The 23,543-nt window shown below is 38.8% G+C and overlaps 3 protein-coding genes across 4 annotated transcripts; 2 read left to right on the top strand and 1 right to left on the bottom strand.

Moving 5' to 3' along the window:
• Positions 1-1,702: 1,702 nt before the first annotated feature.
• On the bottom strand, positions 1,703-8,083 carry LOC144628482 (uncharacterized). The gene is made up of 5 exons (XM_078486587.1): positions 7,053-8,083; positions 5,979-6,074; positions 4,983-5,202; positions 3,937-4,220; positions 1,703-3,128 (listed from the first exon to the last, which is right to left on the bottom strand). The coding sequence occupies exons 2-5, from the start codon at positions 6,040-6,042 to the stop codon at positions 1,804-1,806; spliced, it is 1,893 nt and encodes a 630-aa protein (XP_078342713.1). The 5' UTR covers positions 6,043-6,074; positions 7,053-8,083; the 3' UTR covers positions 1,703-1,803.
• A 186-nt stretch (positions 8,084-8,269) lies between these two features.
• LOC144628497 (uncharacterized) lies at positions 8,270-15,079 on the top strand. Of its 2 annotated transcripts, XM_078486605.1 has the most exons (5): positions 8,270-8,285; positions 9,438-9,506; positions 11,501-11,810; positions 12,969-13,234; positions 13,979-15,079. In XM_078486605.1, exons 3-5 carry the CDS (start codon positions 11,506-11,508, stop codon positions 15,001-15,003), a joined length of 1,596 nt encoding a protein of 531 aa, XP_078342731.1. In that variant the 5' UTR covers positions 8,270-8,285; positions 9,438-9,506; positions 11,501-11,505; the 3' UTR covers positions 15,004-15,079. The 2 variants fall into 2 exon arrangements, with proteins under 2 accessions (XP_078342731.1, XP_078342732.1); XM_078486606.1 differs by lacking the exon at positions 8,270-8,285 and having other exon boundaries at positions 9,388-9,506; positions 13,982-15,079.
• A 2,583-nt stretch (positions 15,080-17,662) lies between these two features.
• On the top strand, positions 17,663-22,896 carry LOC144628498 (uncharacterized). Its single transcript, XM_078486607.1, has 4 exons — positions 17,663-17,714; positions 19,107-19,421; positions 20,272-20,537; positions 21,806-22,896. The coding sequence occupies exons 2-4, from the start codon at positions 19,117-19,119 to the stop codon at positions 22,828-22,830; spliced, it is 1,596 nt and encodes a 531-aa protein (XP_078342733.1). The 5' UTR covers positions 17,663-17,714; positions 19,107-19,116; the 3' UTR covers positions 22,831-22,896.
• The last annotated feature ends 647 nt before the right edge of the window (positions 22,897-23,543 follow it).

The following is a 23,543-nucleotide window of genomic DNA, read 5'->3' as shown; positions in this document are numbered from 1 at the left end:
CCCCCCAAAAGCCAAAAAGCACGGTCTGAATAGGGTTAACGCATGGATGAAGACATCGAGGCAAAAATCCGTAGTTTATACCCCTAAACGACAAGACGATTATTCCTCTCATTCCCGCCTCGTTTACACGAAAGTTGCTTTGGCTCTTTTGTCTATTTAACAGCTTATTCAAAAGACGAGGATTATCACCTAGCTGACTGTTTGTTCTTAGTTTGTGTACCAGCTTTCCAGAGTCGCTGGAAGTAGTTTGAAGTTTAACCTTGTAGGAAGAGTTCCAGTTTATTCTGTAGTTTGTTATAGTCGATGTTGTTTATTAATGTTATAGCTTATATCGCTATTTCTGTAGCTATTTTTTTGTCAATCACGTGTTCTCGTAAAACCTGACTAAATTAAAATGTAACCAGACAGGTAGGTAAAGTCTGCGTCCGAGCCAAGTGGCCCGTACGGCCGGAGCTTATCCCGGTCTCGAACGGCCTGGGTTCGAGCCCTGGCCCTGGCCCTGGCCCTGGCCCGGGCGATGTGTTGTGTTCTTGGGCAAGACACTTTACTCTCACAGTGCCTCTCTCCACCCAGGTGTAAAAATGGGTACCGGCAAATTTACTGAGGTAACCAGGCGATGGACTAGCATCCCATTCATAGACGCTTAGTGCTGCAGAGACTGGGATAAGCTCCGGTAGTATGGGGATCCAGACAGGAATATATTTAAAAGAATACTAAGATTCAAGTTGACAATAACATTGCGAAAACGTAAGTGTAATACAATGATCTGCCATCTGTTTGTAATCGCTTATTACTATATATAACCGCGGGAACTGTAAGAGAGTATCCAGATCTTGGTAGTGACAAGCGTTACTATTTCTCTGCTACGTTATTGTTTTGTTTTAATCTCAGGCTTGTCTTTCTCATAGGGTACAGAATGAACATGGGTTGAGAGGTACATATTTTCTCATTTTGTGCAAATAAATATCAATACCATGGTGAACTGGTATATTCAGGAAGATAAAAGCTAGCTCTTCGGAATCTGGATGTAGCGGGAGGGGTTTGAGCGCTTCTCGGGTTCATTTTGCTGTGTTCTTCGGCACAAACTTTGCTCCTACAGTCCCTGTCTGGTACTGGCAGGTGTACTGTTTGAGCAAACTGCCAAAATGTTTTGGGGGATCGAGGGAAAAGAGGTATTCTGTGTAACCACTTCAACGGGAGTAGCACCAATGCTAGTTGCCTCAGTTAACAACAGTAATACGCCGTCTGGGTACGGAGCAGACCTCATACCATGTAATGGCCAAATTTCACAGCGTGCAGCGTTTCTACAATTCACTTTTAAATCTGTCTCTGAGACTTATCAATTGATAAATACCTCGACAGGAAGCTTTAAGTCGTCTTTAGTCATCTAAGGTCACCTTTATCCGCCTTTGCACATTTTTCTTAATAAAATAGTGCAGAAGGCGAGTCTAGGCGTCCTTGGACGTCTAAAGGCGTTTTTAGGCTTACTGTCGATGTATTTCATTAATGGATAAGAGTCTCACAGAGACAAATTTAAAAGTGAACTGCAAAAACGCTGCAAACTGTTAAACAAGCTCACTCCCTAAAAAGATTGGGTTGATTGCAAGGACAATTCCTGTTAGGATGCATTATTCAACCTAAGCATACCCTGATAAAACTGATAAAAGCATATGCTCATAAGATCATCAACCAAGCGGTTTAATATCACTGCATAATTCTTTCTTTAATCAGTTAACAGTTGAGAATTACATTTCAATAAGGCTGAAATAGCCAAGTTTCAACTTAACAGGCCCCATCCTTGCCTTATTCGTTTTCGTCAGGGGTTTCTACAGGAGGGAGCTTCATCTCTTTACTGTTGTCGATCGGCTTCACTTTTGGTGCAGGAGGATGAATGCGAGGGAATATGGTCGGCTCAGGCTCCCCTTCATCATTGTCGTCATATTCCTTAACAAGAGGAATATTTATCTCCTTGCTGTTATCGATGATCTTTACCTCGGGTGGCGGAGGAAATATACGTGGAAGTCCCGGGAACGTCTCCGCCTGGTCAGCTTGTGCCGTCAAATTTGCCATTGCATCTGCCATTTCTTCGATTGGTCGCGATGGTTTCCAATATGACTTTATCTCGTTTTCTGTAGTTTCCTCAAACTGGCCAATCATAGTGAAAGCGTAAAGATCTTTGTTTGTCAGTTCGTCGATGTAAGATTGTGCGTATGGGTGTCTTTGCTTCAAAGCATGCCATTGCCAAGGGTACATGTTTTGCTCAGACTGCTCTTTCAGGGCTTCGTAGAATGGTTTCTTAGCACTTCCAAAGGTGTGCTCTACAGTTTTACGATCCCCAGAGCCGCGATGCTCCTGATGGAAGTTAGTAGTTTTTCCATAGTAGCCGTCTCCCCATTTCATGTAACCTTCCAGTTTAACAGAGAATGTGGGCACGACTGTAGCTGTGTAGGGAATGGTGACTGTTTGGGGCTTTTTGAATGCGTGCCATTCTGCAAATGTTTTCGGTGGAAGTTTCTTCTTTTCCTTCACCTTAAGAATGTGCCAGTCTTCGTCAACGGTGGCATCTTCTTCATCTCCTCCCCATGAGTAAGTAAAGCTTGTTTTTGCCGAAAATCCCGCACCACCCGATGCAGTTGGTGGCTCGTACGACATCCCAGCTTCAATTCCAAATTTGGAATCCCAGCTGCTTCTCTGGACGTTCTTTAATGTACTTGCAACACGCATTTGAATTTCCACTTCGGAAGAACCCCCTGTATTGGTCTTGTTGTTTTTGGCGATTTTGCTGTAGCTCCTGTCTGGCGAATTGATCAACTGTTGTTCCTGTTCCAAGGTGATTGGTGGCTTGATGGATTCTCCAAATGTCACATCTTTCATGGTGTATGCAAAGTTCTCATACGTAATCTTTAGGCGAACGTCCTTCTTGGGTCCTCCTTTAAGAACGCAATTATCCGATCTGTATGTAGATTCCCAGGTGTCCCCTTTCTTTCGAAAGTCTTCCCCAGTCTTGTAACTCCAGCAACCACCAGCCCATGCAAATCCCATCCAGCCAGCCAATATTCCGAGGTAAGACATGGTTGTATCCATAACGCGTTGTTTTAGCTCGTCAAGTGAAGTAAGTTGTTTGATTTCTAGGAAAGAATAATGGACCAGTTAATTCTCGTTTGTCATTACACTAAGTCATTTAATCGCTACGGGAGACCAGTCGCTCATAGACTGATTTCCTCTAGTATGACGCCAAAAAAGAGACAATTGGCTTCACAAGATTTGTTTGCTTTTTGTCAGTTATTTTGTTGAGAGGCATACTAGAACCTACCATTAAAAACAGGAGTGGGGTAGCTTTATGACAGGTAAGCCATAAAATATTATACACTGAATGACTGTTCCCGAGGGAAACAGTTAATTGTGTTTCCCGAGAATTTCAAAGATTCGAGGGACACAAAATTACACTGGTTTCCCGAGGGATCATCATTAAGTGTTTTGTTATACAGTACGGCGAAGACTTAAGAAAATGACGCTCTGGTCACATTCGCGGGCACGGATGTTACCCTCTGACGTCTGAGCATGTTGCCCTCTCAGGACTTTGGCGGGAAATAGTTTTTTCTTAGTGTCATGTGACGTCGAATTAGCCAATAAGTGCGCGCGCTGTTGGGGCAAAAATTCTAGCCATATAACAAAGCACGGTATAACGAAAAAATAGGACAAAAAAAGTAGACAACACTTTTGAATTATTTTTTGAAAACGTATTTCGACAGTGTTAACTGTCAACGTCAGTAGTGAGAAGAGGAATTTAGACTGCATGTTTATCTCCGTAGATTTTACCTAATATTGGAGTACGTTATGCCGTTGGTTGCAGTGAGGTAAAAAGGTACGTACGTCAATGCATCAACATCGTTATAAAGTATATTAAAACTGGTGTAACCTCATGCGGAAACTCACCATGCCACATCTTGCAGCACTTAAACTTCCTGATGCTAGACAATTTGCCTCCTGAACTCACTGTATGAAAACCAGTGATAAAATAATTTCCCTCTCTCTTGCACTCACTGACACCAGCTTTGTTGAAAGTGTTGCTTACGTCTTCGTCATAACAGTCTTTCCAGAGATATGGATGATGTGATGGCTTACAGCATATGCCCCAGTCGACACTGCCGATGCTGTTGCTGTCCCCACGCCATAAGCCTCTGAGAAAGAATCCCTGCGGGCACGTGCTTGTTCTAGTTCTAAAGAGCGTTTCATAGTAATCACTGTTATTAAGACTAAAAATTGTTGTAGCAATTATTATAAAAGTAAACAACAAAAACAACAACAACAACAGTAGCCTAAACAGCTAAAGCAACAAGCAGAAACTACATCAACAGCAACAAGTAAACACAAAGACGACATTTTTTTGGGGTTTGAATAATGTCACTAGTAAGTATAGGTTACAAAAAGAATATAAAATAAAAGAATGAAAGTATATAAAACGTCAAACAATATGGCTGTGATATATTTAGTAACCCTGGCAGGGTGACAGGAATGCGTTATGTTTAGTGAAACGTCAATTTACAGAAATGAGTGCTACATCTTTGGCAATTTTTTTTGTGCAGCCAACGATTTCTTGGATTGTGAGTGTTAGAGATGCTTCCCAAGGACATGGGAGATGAAGGAATGTTTATGAGCAAATTGAAATAAAAATTGTCGGTGTTCGATGCGAATGAAATATTTGACAGCGGCTTGAAAAATGCCTATTTTTCTAATTTTTCAGAACTTGCGGCGGGCCCGAAGGGGCAAAATGTTTAATGGCTCCTAACGCGGCCAGAAAATCATTTTAAATCAAACCAAATCTGTTTTAGTTTTAGCCTCGGTAAAGTCTTTCAGTTGCCAGAGTTTCAGGCACAATTACTTTTGGACGCGAATTTAAGTGGGTGTTTTTCAGAAAGGCGGCCTCTTAAAAATCTATTTGATGAAATACAACCTGTGCGAGAAGTAAATGTGCTTCTTACCCGTCCATTGTCCTGACCCAATCAGGGTATTGGCATTGGGTTGGTGTGTTCCAGAACGTTTGATCTCGAGCGCAACATTTGCCTTTTTTCAGTCCCTTTAAGTTGTCAGTGCCATCCCGTTCAAAGCCGACGAGATAGTGATACCCGTTAGAGTAATCACACCGTGCTTCTCCTTTTTTTTCAAAACTCCAATCTTGCATAAAACACGTACGTCTAGCAGCTAAACAAAAATTGTCGAAAAAGACGTAAGGCTTTTACCACCAACTCAGATCAATTACTACAACCAGACCGGATTTAATTTGAGTCACCTGGACCAGATGTGGGCTGTGTGTGTGTGTGGGGGGGGGGGGGTGTGCGGGGAAGGGGAGGGAAGAGGGGGGAGGGGGGGAGAGGGTGGTGGTTTAGAGGCCCGCCCATTACAATTTTGGAACAAGTCGCCAAATTTGGTGGTTATGGCTTTAGCTGTTTAATTGTAACACCTCTTTGCTGGAGCGGGCCTCAAAAGCCCCCACCCCCCTCCCACCGCTTCCCTTTCCCCTCCCCATATGGTCTGAATAGGGTTAGTGTACGTTTGACAACCTTTTAATCCAAGGAATCCTGTGAGTCACATTTCTGATCGGTGCCGGTCAGAGCTGGCACGACTTCGACTAAGAAGTGATGGAATGCTCCGTTTTCTGTAGCGACCACGGATATATATATTAGCTCTGCCATTGCAACCATTTTATTCAGGTTTCCCACCCCCAAGAGTGCCCCGGTACCAGTTTTCATACCAGGGTCCTTTTCAAATAGGTTTTGTTATCTTCTGAACTCTGCGCTTCAATAATTTGCTTTTGGGTAAATTTTGACACTGCATTATAGATCCACCCAACATTGTAAAAATGCTATGAGTCAGTTCATTCTCATCCAAGTTTTTCGCATTCACTGTTGCAACTCCTACGCTATATCCCTTTTCCTTTAGAACATAAGTGGTTACTCTATAAAACTTTAAGTACTCACCTGAAAAGGATGAAAGTAAGCCACACAACAAAAACGCCAACCCAACTAAATTAGTTGGCAACATTATGATCAGGAAAACTCTTCTTTATGATATAGCTGCAATAGAAAATATAATTTCACGTTAGAAATTTAAGGTAGCGTCTCAGTTTACTTAGGTTTCTTCGGCCCCTATGGATTATTTTGGATTTACTTTATTTGGATTCTATATATAGGCGTGAATTTGGATTCAATGGTTCTGCAGTTCCTATGAATCCGGATTGGCTTTTGACTGGATTTGATTGAGATTGTGACGTGTCCTGCAACGAACGAAGGTAAAGATTCGGATATCTAAATAATCCGGGATTCTATGATCCGGATTCTGTTTTGCTGTTGAGTTTATTATGTATTATGATTCCAATATTCTTTTCTAGGTGTAACTATCTTTCCTTGATCAGGTTGATTCTGGAGATCAATTACAGCTGGTCGGATTACGTTTCATATACATTGGCCAATTATGTTTTTAGTTGTGTGTCTTTACTACCTTTTTGTTGCCAAAAAATCATTAAAGCGTCAACAGAAGGAATAAACTAAAACATACTCACATAAACAAAGAGAAGGTTGACCCGAGAAAATATTACATATTTAATGAGGTTACTTTTGTTGCTTTTGTGTACCCTATATAAGTTCCATCTATTTTTCTGGCACTAATGATAAACGATTTCAAGTGCTTTTTGAAGAACTGATTATTTTTGTCTAATACATTAAAGTGTCTTTGGCAGGACAAAACACAATTTAGTTTCCTTGCAACAGTAATTACACAACAGCAATCAAAGACGGTAATTTGACATACACATTAGACATTGTCTCTTCGGCCCTTTTTTTTTTTTTTTTTTTTAAAAAACTTTGCAACTTCTCGAGTAAAAGTGTTGTTCCATTACAAACGTTCCTTTCTCTTTTTAAACTGATTTAGATATTGAACTTTCACTTGACTTTTCACCAATTTAGTTTTTAGATCATGCGAAAAGGTGAGAGAAATTTGATTCCATAGGATAGTTTTAAATTTCCGCAAAAGGTTGTCATTTCTCTAACACTCACCACAATAAATATGATTACCGCAGATCTACTTGAGTTCTTGCTGCTTCTGAGGCAGGCGGGTTTATGGTCGTTTTGGTAGTTCGCATGTATTATAAGTAAGCCAACGGTGCAGTGACAGCTCGTAACAAGCACCTGCACACACTATTGTTTATAACACAATCTTCTGAATTCCATTTTGACACTGTTTTCTTTTACAACATGGAATAAGGCAAACACGAGAGGGTATTCGAGGGTATTCACGGTATTTATTGCCAAGATGATTGCCAAAAAAATAACATCCTCTATTTGCCATGATAGATATCGAAATGAAATCCCCATCCCCCCCCCCCCCCCCCCTCTCTCTCTCTCTCTCTCTGGTGCTCGATAGAACTTCTCAAAAAAAAATAAAAAAAGAAAATCCATGCTAAATAAAACTCGTTACGATTACAACTTTCCTTTGTTTTGAGTTCATAAATTGTTAAAGGGGTTAAAAAGATATAACCGCTAAATACTTTGAAAAACTGAATACAAATGCACTGATTCCCTCACAATTTTATTTGATCTATTCACGCAATAAATCTTACACTCTATTGAAGTCGCAATTGCATTAATTCTTTTAGCGATTTATTCTTGCAGTAAGTAAAGGTTCTAATCGACAATTTGATTTCAAGGTTCGACGAGTAGAGCAAGTGAAGCACTTAAATATTTTATACTACAATATGTTTGTTTTCATTGGGTCCCTTTTCAAAAGAGTGTTTTTAAATTTGTAACATACAGTTAGTGGCAAACTTTTCACGAAACGCGTTTCGATCAGTGGACATGCAGGCTTTCTGCTGTCCTTCTCATTAAATTGAGTTTAAAACCAAAATTAACTCCAAAAAAGGGCTTTAAATTAACTTCCAAGGCGTACCACTTTCGCGAGCTTTTGTTCACTGAGTGTGCAAATAAACAGCAGAGATTACCTAGTTCTCAGCCGGTACCAGTATCTCGCTTCCGTCCCCAGAAAATAACTCAGCTGGTCATTCTTTATCGTGGTAATTAGTTATCGCCGACAAAGAATCCGAGCATTCCAGTTGTCCATTAGTCATTTTTGGCAGACTTTTAACTCACAACGTTGACTGGAAAAGAAGACAAGTTTTGTTTAGGTAAGTTTAACGTGAGATAATGGTCCATCCGCTTTTCACTGCACAGGTAAACGTCCGCAGATGAACATAACATCATTTTCAACTTGATTATCAACAAAATTCTACAAAGGTAAAAGATTACATATGGTGATGCTGAGCAGCCATAGCTAAAACACTATTAATTTTCATCCATCAAAAATTTTTTTGCAAAAAAATCCGCAAAAACCGAGAGTTCCCCGGACTATTCCGAGACACGTGCTCCAAAAGATATTGCCATTTCTCTTAACAATTCGATGAAACCCGATTGTACTGAAGTACATTTTATTTTTAAAGAGAGATGACAAGATAAACTGTTGACTTATTTAGTGCCTTTGTAAGAAATCTTGGAGATTTTTCGGAAGCAACAACAGCAACAACAACAACAACAAAACAATATAATGATTGGGAACTAAACAGACCAGCCCAAACTGGGAACCAAAATGTATTTTTGTTCGTTGTTAAAAATAAATGATTATTTTGCCAGCTGTTGATAAATTTGTTTACACCTCAAAAGGCAATATTTAATAACGTATGCTTGTTTCCAATTTTTGACTTAAATTTGGCATTTGATAACCAGAATTGGTACTTGCTTGTGGAGAACTTTATACGATAATTTTATCTAGTCTCATACATGTATATAGTCTTAATAAATAAAGCACGTTCTCGATCGATGATCGATGCACGTTCTCGATCGATGCAACCACAATCAGAAAAGTTTGACACGAAAATTCCGATATTACAAAGTAAAATGATTGTTACATAGTTTTCCTTTAATGATGTGACCTTTTTTTCATCCAAACCTATACCTGCAGACATGAAACTAATTAACTCAATTTCAAAGTGTGTGTTTGGTTCGTATTTACCCGACCACGGGCAAGAGAAAATAATAGATATCTTCGTTCTTTCAGCATCATTGAAGCGTGGCACATTATAGCTACGCTTCTATATGGAATTCCCAAATTTCTTATGAATAAACGAAAATTTTGACAATCTCCTTTGAACAAGCTAAGCGATAGTTTAGTCATCTTTACAATTACAGTGATATGAAAAATAATTCATTTTTAGGTGTAGTGTTTTCACTTGAGTTCGTTTGGGGCGGTGCTTTTGCCTTTTTATTTGTTCACTTGGCAGTAAACAAGCACCGGGGAAGGCCAATAACATTTACCCTCTTTTCAAATATAATAATAGATTATGTCTTAAGCTTTTAACGAACAGAGAACTGTTGTTTTCTTTTGGTGACTAGATATTAGACACAGACGACTCCTCGCTTGCAAAATACGACCGCCTTGGACCGAACGTACGAACCGCCTTTGTAAGTAAATAAAATACTCTAAAATTGAAAACTTAATGGCCAAAATTCAAAACAAAAGTTTAATGCGAACAACGTTTAAAAAGGTAAATTTTGTGCCAACCTTGGAAATCGCTTATTAAATGAGTGTTTTATGAAAGAACTTCATAAAATTAATTGAGTTTTTTTGGAAAATCGTATTTTATTTCAGTGTAGAGCGCCATTGTTCAGTGGCGACAGAAGACGACTTTTGAGAACTTTTGTATTTAAGCATTTAATTGCTAAAAGTGAACAAAATCTAGAAGAACTGAAATTTATTCATAACCCTACTGTCGACTAAATTCCCTGTACATATTTGAGATCGACTATTTCCTACTTAACCTCGTGGAAATGTCATTTTTTACGAAGACGATTACATGATAGTTTTTATGTGAAATATATGCATTTAAAAAATGGTCTAAAGAAAACTCGAGCTCAAGAGGTTATTAAATATTTAGATGATTTCACCTTGTCTTTGTATGTTCAAAACGATATTTCTAATCAAGATAAACTTTTGACCAAATAAATACATGTATAAAAGCTTAGTTTTACTACGACTCAGTCATTCGTTTATGATAATTTTTTTCAGCTTTGACAAATGAATTGTTTTGAATTTGATTGCTTTGTTTTCCTCACACTGTATTCATCGACAAAGCATGTACAGATTATCGAATTTGCCTATTTCGTGGGCTAAGAATAAGATTATGTTCTTCCGTTTCTTTTGGCCGTCAAGGATAAATATGTTACTCTTTGGTGATAACATTCAAGGTTTGTCAAAAAAAAAAAATGATGACTACCGATAATCAAATATGACAAAATAATACGTGAACACTTTTAACAAACTATTTTCCATCGGAGATCCAAATAACTCAGATGTGCAAAATATCTGAAATACATGCGATATAGTTTGCCAGTTTATTTTTTATCTCATTCCTAGTTTTATAATAATATAAGTGATATCTAAAAGGTTATTGGTCACTACATTTTGTGTCAGGGTTATCTTGAGTGGCAAATGGCTCGAAGTGCCTTGTCGATTTGACCACTTGCCCCTCTGATTTCCAAAAAAAGTATCCAAATTAATTGTATTGCTGATCTGTTTCAGAGTTTGGAAACTAGATACGATATAGTAAACAATAAAGATGGAAAATTTTTAAGCTCGGTGAGAAATAATGAAGATGTTTTTTCAACATGACACGAGCACAAAGGAAAAATCTGAGTCCCCGACGGGAATAGAACCCATGGCCTCCCAGATACTGGTTGGGCGCTCTAAACAACTGAGCTACGAGAGACTCGTGGTGAGCTGGGCCATTTACTAGGTTTATATGTGACACGCGTCCTGCATACTTCTAGGATCAGCAATGTCGAAATCATCAACTGTGTAGTAAAGAATAAAGATGGTAAATTTTAAGCTCGGTGATAACTAATGAATATGTTTTTTCAACATGACGCAAGCGTGGGACAAAGAAAAAATCAGATTTTTTTCACATTTTTTCTTTGTCCCACGCTTGCGTCATGTTGAAAAAAGAATCTTCATTTGATACGATATAGTTTGACATACCGTAAAATTCCGGTTATAAGCCCCCCCGCTTATAACCCCCCCCCCCGGTTATAGGCCCATCAACCTGGAAACAAAAAAATACATCCGGTTATAAGCCCCCCCGGATATAAGCCCCCCTCTATCGGATGACAGTACTGAACAGGGCTAAATGTTGCTTTTTTGTGCGTTTTTAACTTAAAAACGTATTTCGATCAACACTCCCGAGGCTCGTTTCGAAACGTTTTTTTCCTTCCGCTTATAAGCCCTCCCGAATATAAGCCCCTCTGCTTATAAGCCCACCCAAAAACCCTTACGAAGTTGTATAAGCCCAGGGCTTATAACCGGAATTCTACAGTATACGATAGTTTGACAAAACAACAACGTTCCCTTCTTAGAAAGTAATATTTACGTCGTTATTTCTTTCCTTTCACGATATTAAAAGGTACAATGGAGATTCTTGGTTTTGGAATGCTGCCCTTTGTGGTACTTCTCATGTTTCCAGGTTCAACATTGCAGTATTGCCATGACAGCACATTTTTTGGCAGAGATATTAAAAAATCAGGATATGCAACGTGCCACTATGAAGATTACGAAAATGCTGGCCTTTTGTACATTGCTGGATTTCTAAGAAAGACGGGATCTCAGGAGGATCTGAGAGGCATCGAGAAGGCCCTGTGCTGTGAACCCCCTGAAATTCATATGGGTAAACCTCACACTTGTACATCGGGTGACTGGGACTTGAGCTTTAAAAGGTATGTCATCCAACAATACAAACTTTGTTAATCCAAGGTAAAGTCTGTGTTCGAACCTGGTAGCCGAACAGACAGGAGCTTATCGCGGTTTCAGTGGCATGAAGCGACTTGGAGTATTTCTACTTCTTGTGTGCTAGATGTTTGCAGGGTTACCCCCAGCATTACATTTTGCCGTTACTTATTTATGCACCTAGGTGGAAAACGGCACTAGGAAAGTAAAGTGTCTTGTCCATGAACACAATGGGGAGACCAAGCCGGGATCGAAGCCGGACCGAAAGCACTTCCTAATTTATCTTTTATCTAAATGGCCAAACTGAGTCGAAGTAAGGATTTCATCAGTGATGGCAGGTATATTACCGAGAAACGTTGACATTTCGTTCTTAAGTATATTGTTTGCATTTTCGACGACTGAGATTATACGGTAGGCTTTTCACAGAAAAAATGTCATTAAAAGATAAATATGAATTCCGTCATTCCCTCAAAAATCAGTGCTACGGAGAAAAACCATCGCCATAAGTTTTGCAAATTTTACGTACGAACCTGTTTTCTCGAGTAGTGTGGACTCGACTCTCTTTGACGTGAGATTTTTCTCAGAGAATTACAAATAAAGGGCGAACCAGTACACTGACAGTTATCTCACGATACCCTTTACAGTAGGAAACTAGTCTTACAAGTTGAAGATAAACCTTTTTTGTTCTCCAAAGGCGCACAGCGTAATGCACAGTTCTTGGTATTTGGTCACTTGCTCTCCTTTATTTCATTTCTTTGTTCCATTTTTGACGTTATATTATTTTTTAATTTTAGATTTTATATCGTTGTACCACTGCAGTTTAACTCTTCTTTTATATTTTGCGAGCCGTGTGCAGACAGGTTTTTAAGAAAACAACATGCTTAAAGGACCTACGTAATCGCAATCCATCGTAATCCAGTTCGTCAAGCGAAACAATCGTTGTTTATTTCCAGGTTTTTATTACTCCGTTGGTGTTTTCCTAAATTAGGAAACAATTATTTTGAGGTTTTCTTCAATTTTAAAGTAATCAAAATAACTTCAAATTCCGTGTCATAGCTACTTAAAATGCCTTACAAGAGATTTTGAATTAGGTGGCTGTATGTAACTCTTTTTTCGTTATGTTCCTCTCACCGTGATTTCCCTTCTAGTGAAGGCTGGGCCACATGTCCATCAGGGCATTTCCTTAATGGATTCCACCGAGGAAGCAGTAATGAATTGAAAAGCATCCAGCGGGCACAGTGCTGCAAACCTGCTCTACATCCACACTGGTACAAGGAATGCGTTGATGAAGATGTTGGTAGCGGTGATACATGGACATGCAGCAGGCAAAACTTTTACATAGTTGGACTACACAGAGGTGCATCTGAGAAGCTTTCTAGTATCAGCAAACTTAGATGCTGCAGCATGTATGACAGTAAGTAGTTATCCGCGGCATTGCACAAATTTTCCTCTCTCCGAAAACACATCACTCCAAATTGTTATTCCACTTCGATGTTCGTGCCTTCGCAACGGGCTAAAAGCTTTTGCATGTTACTTGGATCAATATAAAATTACAATAAATTAATAAAATTTCTTGCCTTTCCTGGATAAAGCCTAATTGTGGATGGCGGTTAACTAGTCTCTTTGAGTTGTTGCCTGCAAGACACCACTTTGGTAACAGGTTTACCAAGGAAAATTGCTTTTGAATGCGTTTGACTTGATTGAGGCTTTGAAGTGTACGCAAACTTTCTTAAACCTTCATTTTTTTAAACCTTTCGATAACTTGAACCAGAAACGGTTTCCTTTTCCCTGGGTCAAAGGCTAATTTTACCCCGATTTCTTGAGCTACCCGATTTTCGTTTCTCTTGGAGCTGGGATTGTACTGTTCATTAAACTCGGTACACTTCAACATTTCGCTGGCAATTGGTATTTCAATTGTCTTCACTTCCCGGCCTTCCCAGCCCCCATTGCAGTGTTAATTTAATTCCATTCAACTTTTCGACAATGTCCTAAAAATGCTTTTTTGGTGGAGAAAAGAGGAAAATTGGAAAATTATGAATGACTTCTCAGTTGATAAGGATTTTTCTTTAATGTCCAAGGACTTTTGTCTTGAATTGTACACGGCTTACCTTGCAAAATCTCACTTCATGTATCACCTTTACAACACTTGTTCTTGCAGAAGAGATGCCACTCAAATCGGGAGATGAGGTTAAGACCAGAACAATGGAAATGACTCTTGACAACTTGGCTCTTTTAGCTGCCCACTTGGGATACGGTTGGTCAAAAGGATGCAGAGGTCAGCACAATGGCCAAGACTTCATAAGAGACGGCGACAGTTGGAGGTCCCATTACCAGCGCGGATGCAGTGGAGATAAGGCAAAAGATCGCTTGAAGATCTTTTACGAAAACTTTTCGTTTAAAGTAAAGAAACTTGATTACCTTGAACCAGAAATTGTTGATATGAAGCCGATCGTCCAGGATGTTGGAGAAATCAACAACCAAGATTCATTACCAACCAAAACGTCTATTTCACGAGAAATCAAGTCTGTTCGCACCGTCACGCATTCTTCCACTACCAGATTCAAGTCAACCTTCGATGCTTCAGTGACTCTCAGTTACACGTCCCCTGGTATGTTCGGCTTAGCTGCTGGAACTTTCAAAGCGTACGTCACTTTGTCAGGCGGAAGCGAAAGTGCTGGATTGAACACAGATGAAAACGGCGACATAAAGTGGGACATCGTGAAAGTCAAAGAAACGCAGACAACCGAAGGCAATGCAGGCTCATCTTACCAGATAACCACTTCCCAGAAGAAAGTGAACGTACCTTACAAAGCCACCATACAAGTTCAGTTCACTGCCAGGCTCGAAGGCTTCCTGGAAAAGAACAACTATCACGAGACGTACAAAGGCAAAGGAAAAGGATCCTTTCCATACACATTCGGGACGGAGAGCGTTCCCTTTTACAAGTTCTTGAAGCAGGTCAGTGAGCACGACGACAGTCCTTGGCTGTGGAATCAGGTCAAACATGGACAGTGGTCAGATGCGAGAAATAAGTACGCGCAGAGTATTATCGACACACTGACCGACGAGAGTCTGTACGAGTTCGAGCTGCATGGTACGTTCCACGACGTAGCTGGCTTGGATTTCAATGTCCAGTGGGATGATAAACCAGTTTCAAGTTTAAATGCTACGCTTGCTGTGTGAATCAGTGTGGCAATAAAACACTCAAAATTTGCTTGTAATCCAATGGAATCACATTAAAACAGTACAAGGAACTGAATGATTTGGTTGTATTTTGTGATTTAACAATAAATTAAATTGCTAGATTTAGATAGGAAGCCACATCAGCTCTTCCTAGTTTAATAAGGGTCCTCTATCCAGGACGAATTTGAACTTGGAAATGTTGGGTTTTCAGGAGAGAGGAAAACCGGAGAACACGTAGAAAAACCCTCGGAGAAAGGCGAGAACCAACAATTAACTCAACCAACACATGGCACCGGGCAGTAATCGAACCCGGACCACATTGGTGGGATGCGCGCGCTCTCACCACCGTGCCAACCCTGCTTCCCTAATAAATAAAATTTGAACCACTTAGTGGAGTGCTTCTTGACCCCTGCTTGAAATCGGCACTAGCAGTATTTATATAATTAGTATGGAGGCCTTATGTGCATCAATGCACGAAGAAGAGGAGTATTTAGTATGAAGTCGCCATATTGCTGTCCTTCTTTGGGGCACCAATATGGCGAGCATAAATTAAAAGGAATAAAGTATAATTCTACAAATAAATCCTGATTCGCTTTTTCTTGATAGTTTTTAAGCTATCACTTTTACATTTTTAACAAGTTTGTAAATTTAAAAATGACATAAAATATCCGTTTTGAAACGAAGCTCGGAATTGATGACAAAATCTCCATAGAGACTAAGGTTTTTTTCATGTTTATAGTGTATGTGGAAAGAATAGCTTTGCCGGATCAACAGGTTACATTTAAGCATTTTGATGATGACACATGAAAATTGCCAATTGCTACACGATAAAAGCCGGTGATAAATAGTTAAGTTTTTAAGGCCATTATATGAGCAACAGAAGAAAAGGATCATTTCGGTTAAGCGCCCAATCCCTCCTCTTTCTCCCAACCCATCAACAGAGGTTAAAACACCAGATTAAAAGCCCATTTATAAAATATTCAGCAGTATCCCGCTTTTTCTTTGGAAAGACATAGAAAAAAATCACCCTTGTGAAGAGTCCTATACATCGAAGTGACAGGACTGGAAGAGCTGTGACTACTACGACATAAAACGTAGCTTACGTACCATTTTAATGATTTTTGGAGGATCTTTCACTGAATACAAGCCAGAACTAAAATTATATTAAATCTTCCCAATCAAAAATTAAAAAAAAAAATGCCAACTTCAGACTTTTCCGAGACACGTGCTCTGAAAGTTACCGTCACCTCTGTAAGATTTTTACGGAGGGATACTTCACAGTACGCTCGTACATTATATAGTTAACTCCGTTAATTGTCTTTATAAGAAATCTTGTAGATTTTTGGTAAAAGGAAAGACATTATAACGACTACAAATTAAACAGTACTAAACTTTATTTTTGTTTGTTAAAAGTAAACGATTATTTTGCCAAGAGCTAATAAATTTGTTGACACCATTTCTTTCCTAACTGTCTAAGCATTGCAGGCTTTAAAATGTTTACTATTTCGATTTTACACTTAAAGCTATATTCCTCGATTAAGATGAGTTTAAAAGACAATACATTTCTAAGCAGCCTTCTAAGGTAGTCTTCCAAAACAGAGTTTTGGCCAAAAAGAATATTTCAAGTGGGGAACTGCAATTCGCAAACGATTTGTCCATACTCACGATAAAATGTCAATGTCCAATTTCAGTTATATGTAGCAAAGACCGTTTTTGCCTAAGGGCCAAAACAGTGACTATTTTGTAACTTACTAATTTTCGGTTTTATTTTCAAGCGCGTCTTGTTGCTTTCTTTATTTGCCCACAGACACCCGTTGCTTGTCATAAAGCGATAATGGTGGAAAATTGTCATTCTGAAACGGATTACTTGTACTTAATTACCTTTTCAAAGAGCAACAGCGAACTAAGCGATTTCAAAATAAATATTTACTCGTGCTAAAATTTTACTCGCACCACTGTGCCTTTCTTAATTTATGGAGTTTTGAAATAAAGTTTCGTGATCAGGCGACAAATTAGGTGATTTCCCTTGGTCTTTTTATTCATTCTTATAAAAGGATTTTAAAAACAAGGTCACCTCTCCTCATTGCCACTAGCGCAAAAGTTATGTTTTTAAATGTCAACCCACCTAAATAAAATCGACATTTCCATCGTTTTCTTTTGAAGACAAGACCTTTATTCAATCCAAACCTTTATCTGCATTAAACTAATACCTTGAAAATGACCATTTGCAGAGAAAGATGTATTTCGTTGTTAAGTTCTTAGCATAAAACGTGTTTGGCTCAATCAAAAGGGTGGAGAAAATTTTAGATATCTTTGTTCTTTCAATATCATTGAAGCGTTACAAGTTAGCCATACCGTTCAGTACATGCTTTCAACTTTTGCCAATAATAAATTAAAATAACTATTTTGAAAATATTTTTATAAAAAGGAAAAAAAAAGAAACAATTTAATCTCTTTACATCGCAGTTAAATGGAAAATATTGCATTTTTTCACGTGTGATTTTTTTTCTTGCATTCATTGACAAATGAGTGTTCTGGCATCTCTTTGTTAACAAGACTGTATCCAAGCACCAGTCAAATATTTTTTTTGGCCATTAATAATTGATAATTTTCTTTAAATGCATTTTGTCAACAGAGATCTGTTGTTTTCTTTTGATGACTAGATATTGAACACTAACGACTCCTTGCTTCCAAAGTACGACCGCTTATAGGTAAGTGATGAGCCTATTAATGAGATATTCTCAAATCAAAAACCGAATTCCTGAAAACAAAACAAAAACGATGCGAAAATAATTTAACAAGGTACATTTTGTGCCAGCAAGATGAGACGTTTATTAAACGAGCGTTTTATGAAAATACTATAATGTCATAAAAATGATTGATTTTGTTTAAATATATTGGTCTTTTATTTCGGTGCATAGCGCCGTTCGTGTTGTTCAATGGCAAAAAACGTCTTTAAAAAGTTTGTGGTCAAGTATTTAAGCACGCCAATGCAAAATGTAAACAACGTCTAAAAGGATTGAAGTTTGCAATTCCTACTGTCAACTAAATTCCATGTACAGGTCTGATGTCTACTATTCTTAACATCACGGATTTGTTAAATTTGACGAAGTCTATAGCTTGGCAATTTGTACGTGAAATTTATTAATTTAAGGAAAAGGGCAAAGAGATCTCGATCTCAAGGGGTTATGAAATATTAAGGGGATTTCACCTTGTCTTTGTGAGTTCAAAAAGATATTTCTAACGAAGATAAACTTTTGACCAAATAAATATACATGTAACACAAGAGTTTTATATTCGACTCAGTCAATTTAGAGTTATTTTTTTGAGCTTTGACAAAATAATTGTTTTGAATTTGTTTGCTTTGTTTCACAGCAGATCACGCATTAGTCATCAAATTTGTCTATTTCGTGTGCTACGATTACGATTATGTGCTTTCATTGTTTTTGGCCAGCAAGGGTAAATTTGTTGCTCTTTGGTGACTAGATTCCAGAGTTTATTGGAAGCTGTGCCCCCATTACCTCTTCTCAAATATGACAAAATAATAAGTAATCACTCAAAATGAAATATACTGTAGCCAAAACCTAAAATTGCTTAAATGTAAAATAAATCTGATCTAGATGCGATCTGGTTTCCAGCTAAAAAAAAACTATTTTCGAATTCAAGTAATTTATCGTGTTTATTGCTGTGAACATGCACACTATAAGAGTGGCATTAAGAAAAAGAACATAAAAAATTGTCACCGGAATTGGCTGCAATAGATAGTTATTTCCCTTTAAAAAAAAATATGTTTATAATGTAAATATTTTAAATTAAGACGTGTTTTTATGTATATTTTTTGGTATCTGTTAATTCAAATGGTCTATTGACATCCAAAGCGATTTCTAATATTCATTTTTCTCACACTAGCAAACCCATTTAAAGCAAGAAAAGACACTACTCTCACAGTTATTGGGAAAGAAAGAAGTCTGACAAAACATTCGGGCAAATTATGATAATTAGAGCCGGTAATAGCTGGTAATGACCCTCTTGACAGAATGCACTTTTAAACATTACCGACGTTATTTTCATTTTATTTTATTGTATATTTACGATATTGGAAGGTACCGTGCAATGGTGTCCCGCTGCTTTGGAGTGCTGTCGTTTGTGGTACTTCTCGTGTTTCCTAGTTCATTATCACAGTCCTGTATCGAGAGCCCTTCTTTTGGCCGTGCTTTGGGAAAATCAGGATATGCAACTTGTTTCTACCAGTCATTCGAAGAGCATGGCCTTTTGTACGTTAATGGATTTAAAAGAGAAACAGGCCCTAACGTTGATCTGAGAGGCATCAAGAAGGCCAATTGCTGTAAGCCTCCTGAAATCCATGTGGGAAAACCTCATACCTGTACATCGGCTGACTGGGATTTGAGTTTTAAAAGGTATCTCTTCCAGGAATAAGCACTACTTTAATATCGAAAAGTGAAAGTACAAGTCTCACTTATCTAGATTAAAGTAAGCAGTTGTTATACTTTCAAAACGTTGCACTGAAACCAGGGAAAAAAATGGTTGTCATGACAATTTTTTTCTCCCATATAAATATAAGGTTTGGTTGGAATTGTGACAATGCCTGTTGAAACTTGCAGCGTTATTCCACTGTTGTCCTATGGGAGCCGTGCTCAGCAAAAGTCGAAATACAGTCGAAGCTCTCGTAAGCGGACACCCTCGGGACGCGAAAAAAGTGTCCGTAACTGGAGCTGGCCGCTTACGAGAAAGGTTCTCGTAAGCAGCCATTAGAAGTGTAGTGGATAGATGGCCGCTTACGGCAGCTTGCCTAGCTAACAATAACCGGGCGGACGTGGATTACGACAAAACAAAAACTGAAATGTGATACTGTAATTACTGTAAAATCATTGTGACGAACGGCGATGTGAAGTTGATTGATAAAAACATGATACAGAGGTTTTTTATGCATTTTCTTTGGGGTGTCCGCTTAAGGGAGCTTAAAAACAAAGAAAAAGTCTAAGTCGTTATCTGCGAAAGTGTCCGCGGCCGCTTACGGGAATGTCCGCTTACGAGAATGTAAAAATACAGTGTTTGTATGGGAGTTAAAAAGGGGTTTCAAACAAGGCGGCCGTAAGTAGAACTGTCCGCTTACGAGAGTGTCCATTAAGAGAGCTTCCACTGTAGGGACAATTCACACTAAAATGTTTTATAAAATGTATCGACTTTACTAGCTGTGTATTCGTTGCGTTTCTATTAAAAGGCATTTAACTATGGCTTTTCTTTTAGTGAAGGCTGGGCCACATGTCCATCTGGGCATTTCCTCAATGGGTTTCACCGAGGAAGCAGTAATGAGTTAAAAAGCATCCAGTGGGCCCAGTGTTGCAAACCTGCTCTACATCCACACTGGTACAAGGAATGCGTTGACGAAGATGTTGGTAGCGGTGATACATGGAAATGCAGCAGAGATAACTTTTACATAGTTGGACTACACAGAGGTGCATCCGAGAAGCTTTCTAGTATCAACAAACTTAGATGCTGCAGCATGTATGACAGTAAGTAGTTGTCCGGGGATTGCGCAAACTGAGGTGTGCTGATCCGCAGGGGACGAAGGAATTATTACCCCCTCTGGCGTTTGATTGCATTTGACGTGAGACTTTTAAGTGATGCTCCAGTACAAAAACTCAGACCTAATCTAAACTCACGTAATTTTAGGCAAATTTGGCACTGACCACCTGGTCATAGAATTAACTAAAATAACGGCTTAAAACTGTAGAATAACTCAATAGAAACACAGAAAGGCCAAAAACTGACATGGTTGGGCAAAATTCAAGAAGATTGAAACGGATTGCGTTCAAGCAAACTTTTTTTTAAGTTTGTCTCAATTTGTATGAGTGTCATATAAAATGCTCGAAAACCATCCTTGTTTGTTTTGTGGCCGTGTTTTGTCAATGAATGACTTTTCCTTTTGCCAATTTGAGGTTTACAGCTCTTAATTTACGAAATAAAATACAATGACCTAAAATACCATGATCTAGCTGCTTTTAACCTGCCAAAGTCAAGCTGATAATCAAATTTTAATTTGCAAAAAGTTCTTGGGGATATGCAGTGTTGACAATGTTCAATATCGTCGCTTTTTGGGCGGGGTATTAATTTGAATAGTTAACCCTAACCAGAACAGGGTAGAGTGTGGAAAGTGCCCGAGCTAATTTCGAACGCTTATTCCTTTTTTTTTTTCAGGATTCAGCCAAACGCTGCCAAAATTTACGAGTTTATCTAAAATTAATCTGGGAATTTTTGGATAGGTTGTCGTGTAGGGAACTTGACTTTTCCATGGCAACGGCATTTTTACAGACATGTTTCTACTAATTTGTAATTTTTGTGTTCCTATTTATGAAAATTAACTTAAATGCGACTATTTTCACCGTTGTTAGTTTTCTTTTGCATCGTTTTATGTGACATCATCATCCCACGTGACGTATATCAAAAGATAGATTTTCATTGTGATTCTGAAAATTAACTTAAATGCGACTATTTTCACCTTGTTAGTATTCCTTTGCACATTTTTATGTTGCATCATCATCCCACGTGACGTATATCAAAAGATAGATTTTCATTGTGATTCCTTAAATATTCTGGAAGTTACGAGGGTGCAAAAAAGCGCAGCATGAATTGGGTTGATGGTGACTTTCTACCTTAAAAAATTTTATCATCGAGCCTTCTTTTGTTCATTGGCCTAATAACTTTTGTCTTGAAATTATACTTCATCCTGGTGCTCATGTTTACTTCCTGTACCACGTTTCTTTTTCTCTTTTTCTTGCAGAAGTGCTGCCACTCAAGTCGGGAGATGAAGTTAAGACGAGAACTATGGATATGACTCTTGACAACTTGGCTGTCTTAGCAACCCACTTAGGATACGGTTGGTCAAAAGGATGCAGAGGTCAGTATGGTGGGCAAGATTTCATAAGAGACGGCGACAGTTGGAGATCCCACTACCAGCGCGGATGCAGTGGAGATAAGGCAAAAGATCGCTTGAAGATCTTTTACGAAAACTTTTCGTTTAAAGTAAAGAAACTTGATTACTTGGAACCAGAAATTGTTGATATGAAGCCGATTGTTCAGGATGTTGGAGAAATCAACAACGAAGACTCGTTACCAACCAAAACGTCTATTTCACGAGAAATCAAGTCTGTTCGCACCGTCACGCATTCTTCCAGTACCAGGTTCAAGTCAACCTTCGATGCTTCAGTGACTCTCAGCTACACATCCCCTGGTATGTTCGGCTTAGCTGCTGGAACTTTCAAAGCGTACGTCACTTTGTCAGGCGGAAGCGAAAGTGCTGGATTGAACACAGATGAAAACGGCGACATAAAGTGGGACATCGTGAAAGTCAAAGAAACGCAGACAACCGAAGGCAATGCAGGCTCATCTTACCAGATAACCACTTCCCAGAAGAAAGTGAACGTACCTTACAAAGCCACCATACAAGTTCAGTTCACTGCCAGGCTCGAAGGCTTCCTGCGAAAGGACAACTACCACGAGACGTACAAAGGCAAAGGAAAAGGATCCTTTCCGTACACATTCGGGACGGAGAGCGTTCCCTTTTACAAGTTCTTGAAGCAGGTCAGTGAGCGCGACGACAGTCCTTGGCTGTGGAACCAGATCAAACATGGACAGTGGTCAGATGCCAGAAATAAGTACGCGCAGAGTATTATCGACACGCTGACCGACGAGAGTCTGTACGAGTTCGAGCTTCATGGCACGTTCCATGACGTGGCTGGCTTGGATTTCAATGTCCAGTGGGATGATAAACCAGTTTCAAGTTTAAATGCTACGCTTGCTGTGTGAACTCGTGTAGCGCGCAAAAAATACTCAAAATTTGCTTGTAATCCAATGAGATCACATTAAAACAGTACAAGGAACTGAATGATTTGGTGTTATTTTGTGTTTTGTCAATGAATGCAAATTAAACCATTTAGCGAAATGGTTCTGCCTGCACTTGAATTCGGGGTTTTCCCGTTCCGCTTTGTTCAAATGCAGCTTTGTAGCGTTTTAATAACCGAGTTATTGCAAAAACAATTTTAGGCAAATTGCAATACTTAGTATGAAGCCGCCATTTTGCTGTCCTTCGTTGAGCCACCAATATCATTATATGGCTGCCATAAATTAAATACGAATAAAGTATAATCCTACCATCAATATCCGATTCGCTTTTGAAAAGACAAACAAAAAAAGCACCCTGTTGGAGGGTCCTTAACATCCAAGTGATAGGGCTGGAAGAGCTGTATGACCCCGCACACGGTCCCATGACCATTACGACATACAAGTGGAAACCATTATGTTTAATTCGCAATAATGACGGTGATTCCGAGAGGAAAGAACAGTATCTGATATGTTAAAGAAAATAAACAAGCAACATTATTTTTGAGCGGTGAAACTTAAAAGAATATATGAGTAAACCCCAGTCTACAATGATGAAGAAGAACAGCGAATAATTCGAACACAAAAACAATAAAAGACGTAGTAATGATTACTTGGAACGATGGTAAATTTTAAGCTCG

Source organism: Oculina patagonica, chromosome 10 (assembly GCF_052425735.1).
Source record: "Oculina patagonica isolate OP01 chromosome 10, crgOcupat, whole genome shotgun sequence".
NCBI classification, from domain to species: Eukaryota; Metazoa; Cnidaria; class Anthozoa; order Scleractinia; family Oculinidae; genus Oculina; species Oculina patagonica.
The sequence above is the reverse complement of the archived record's forward strand: the minus strand, read 5'-3'. Positions and strand labels throughout refer to the sequence as shown.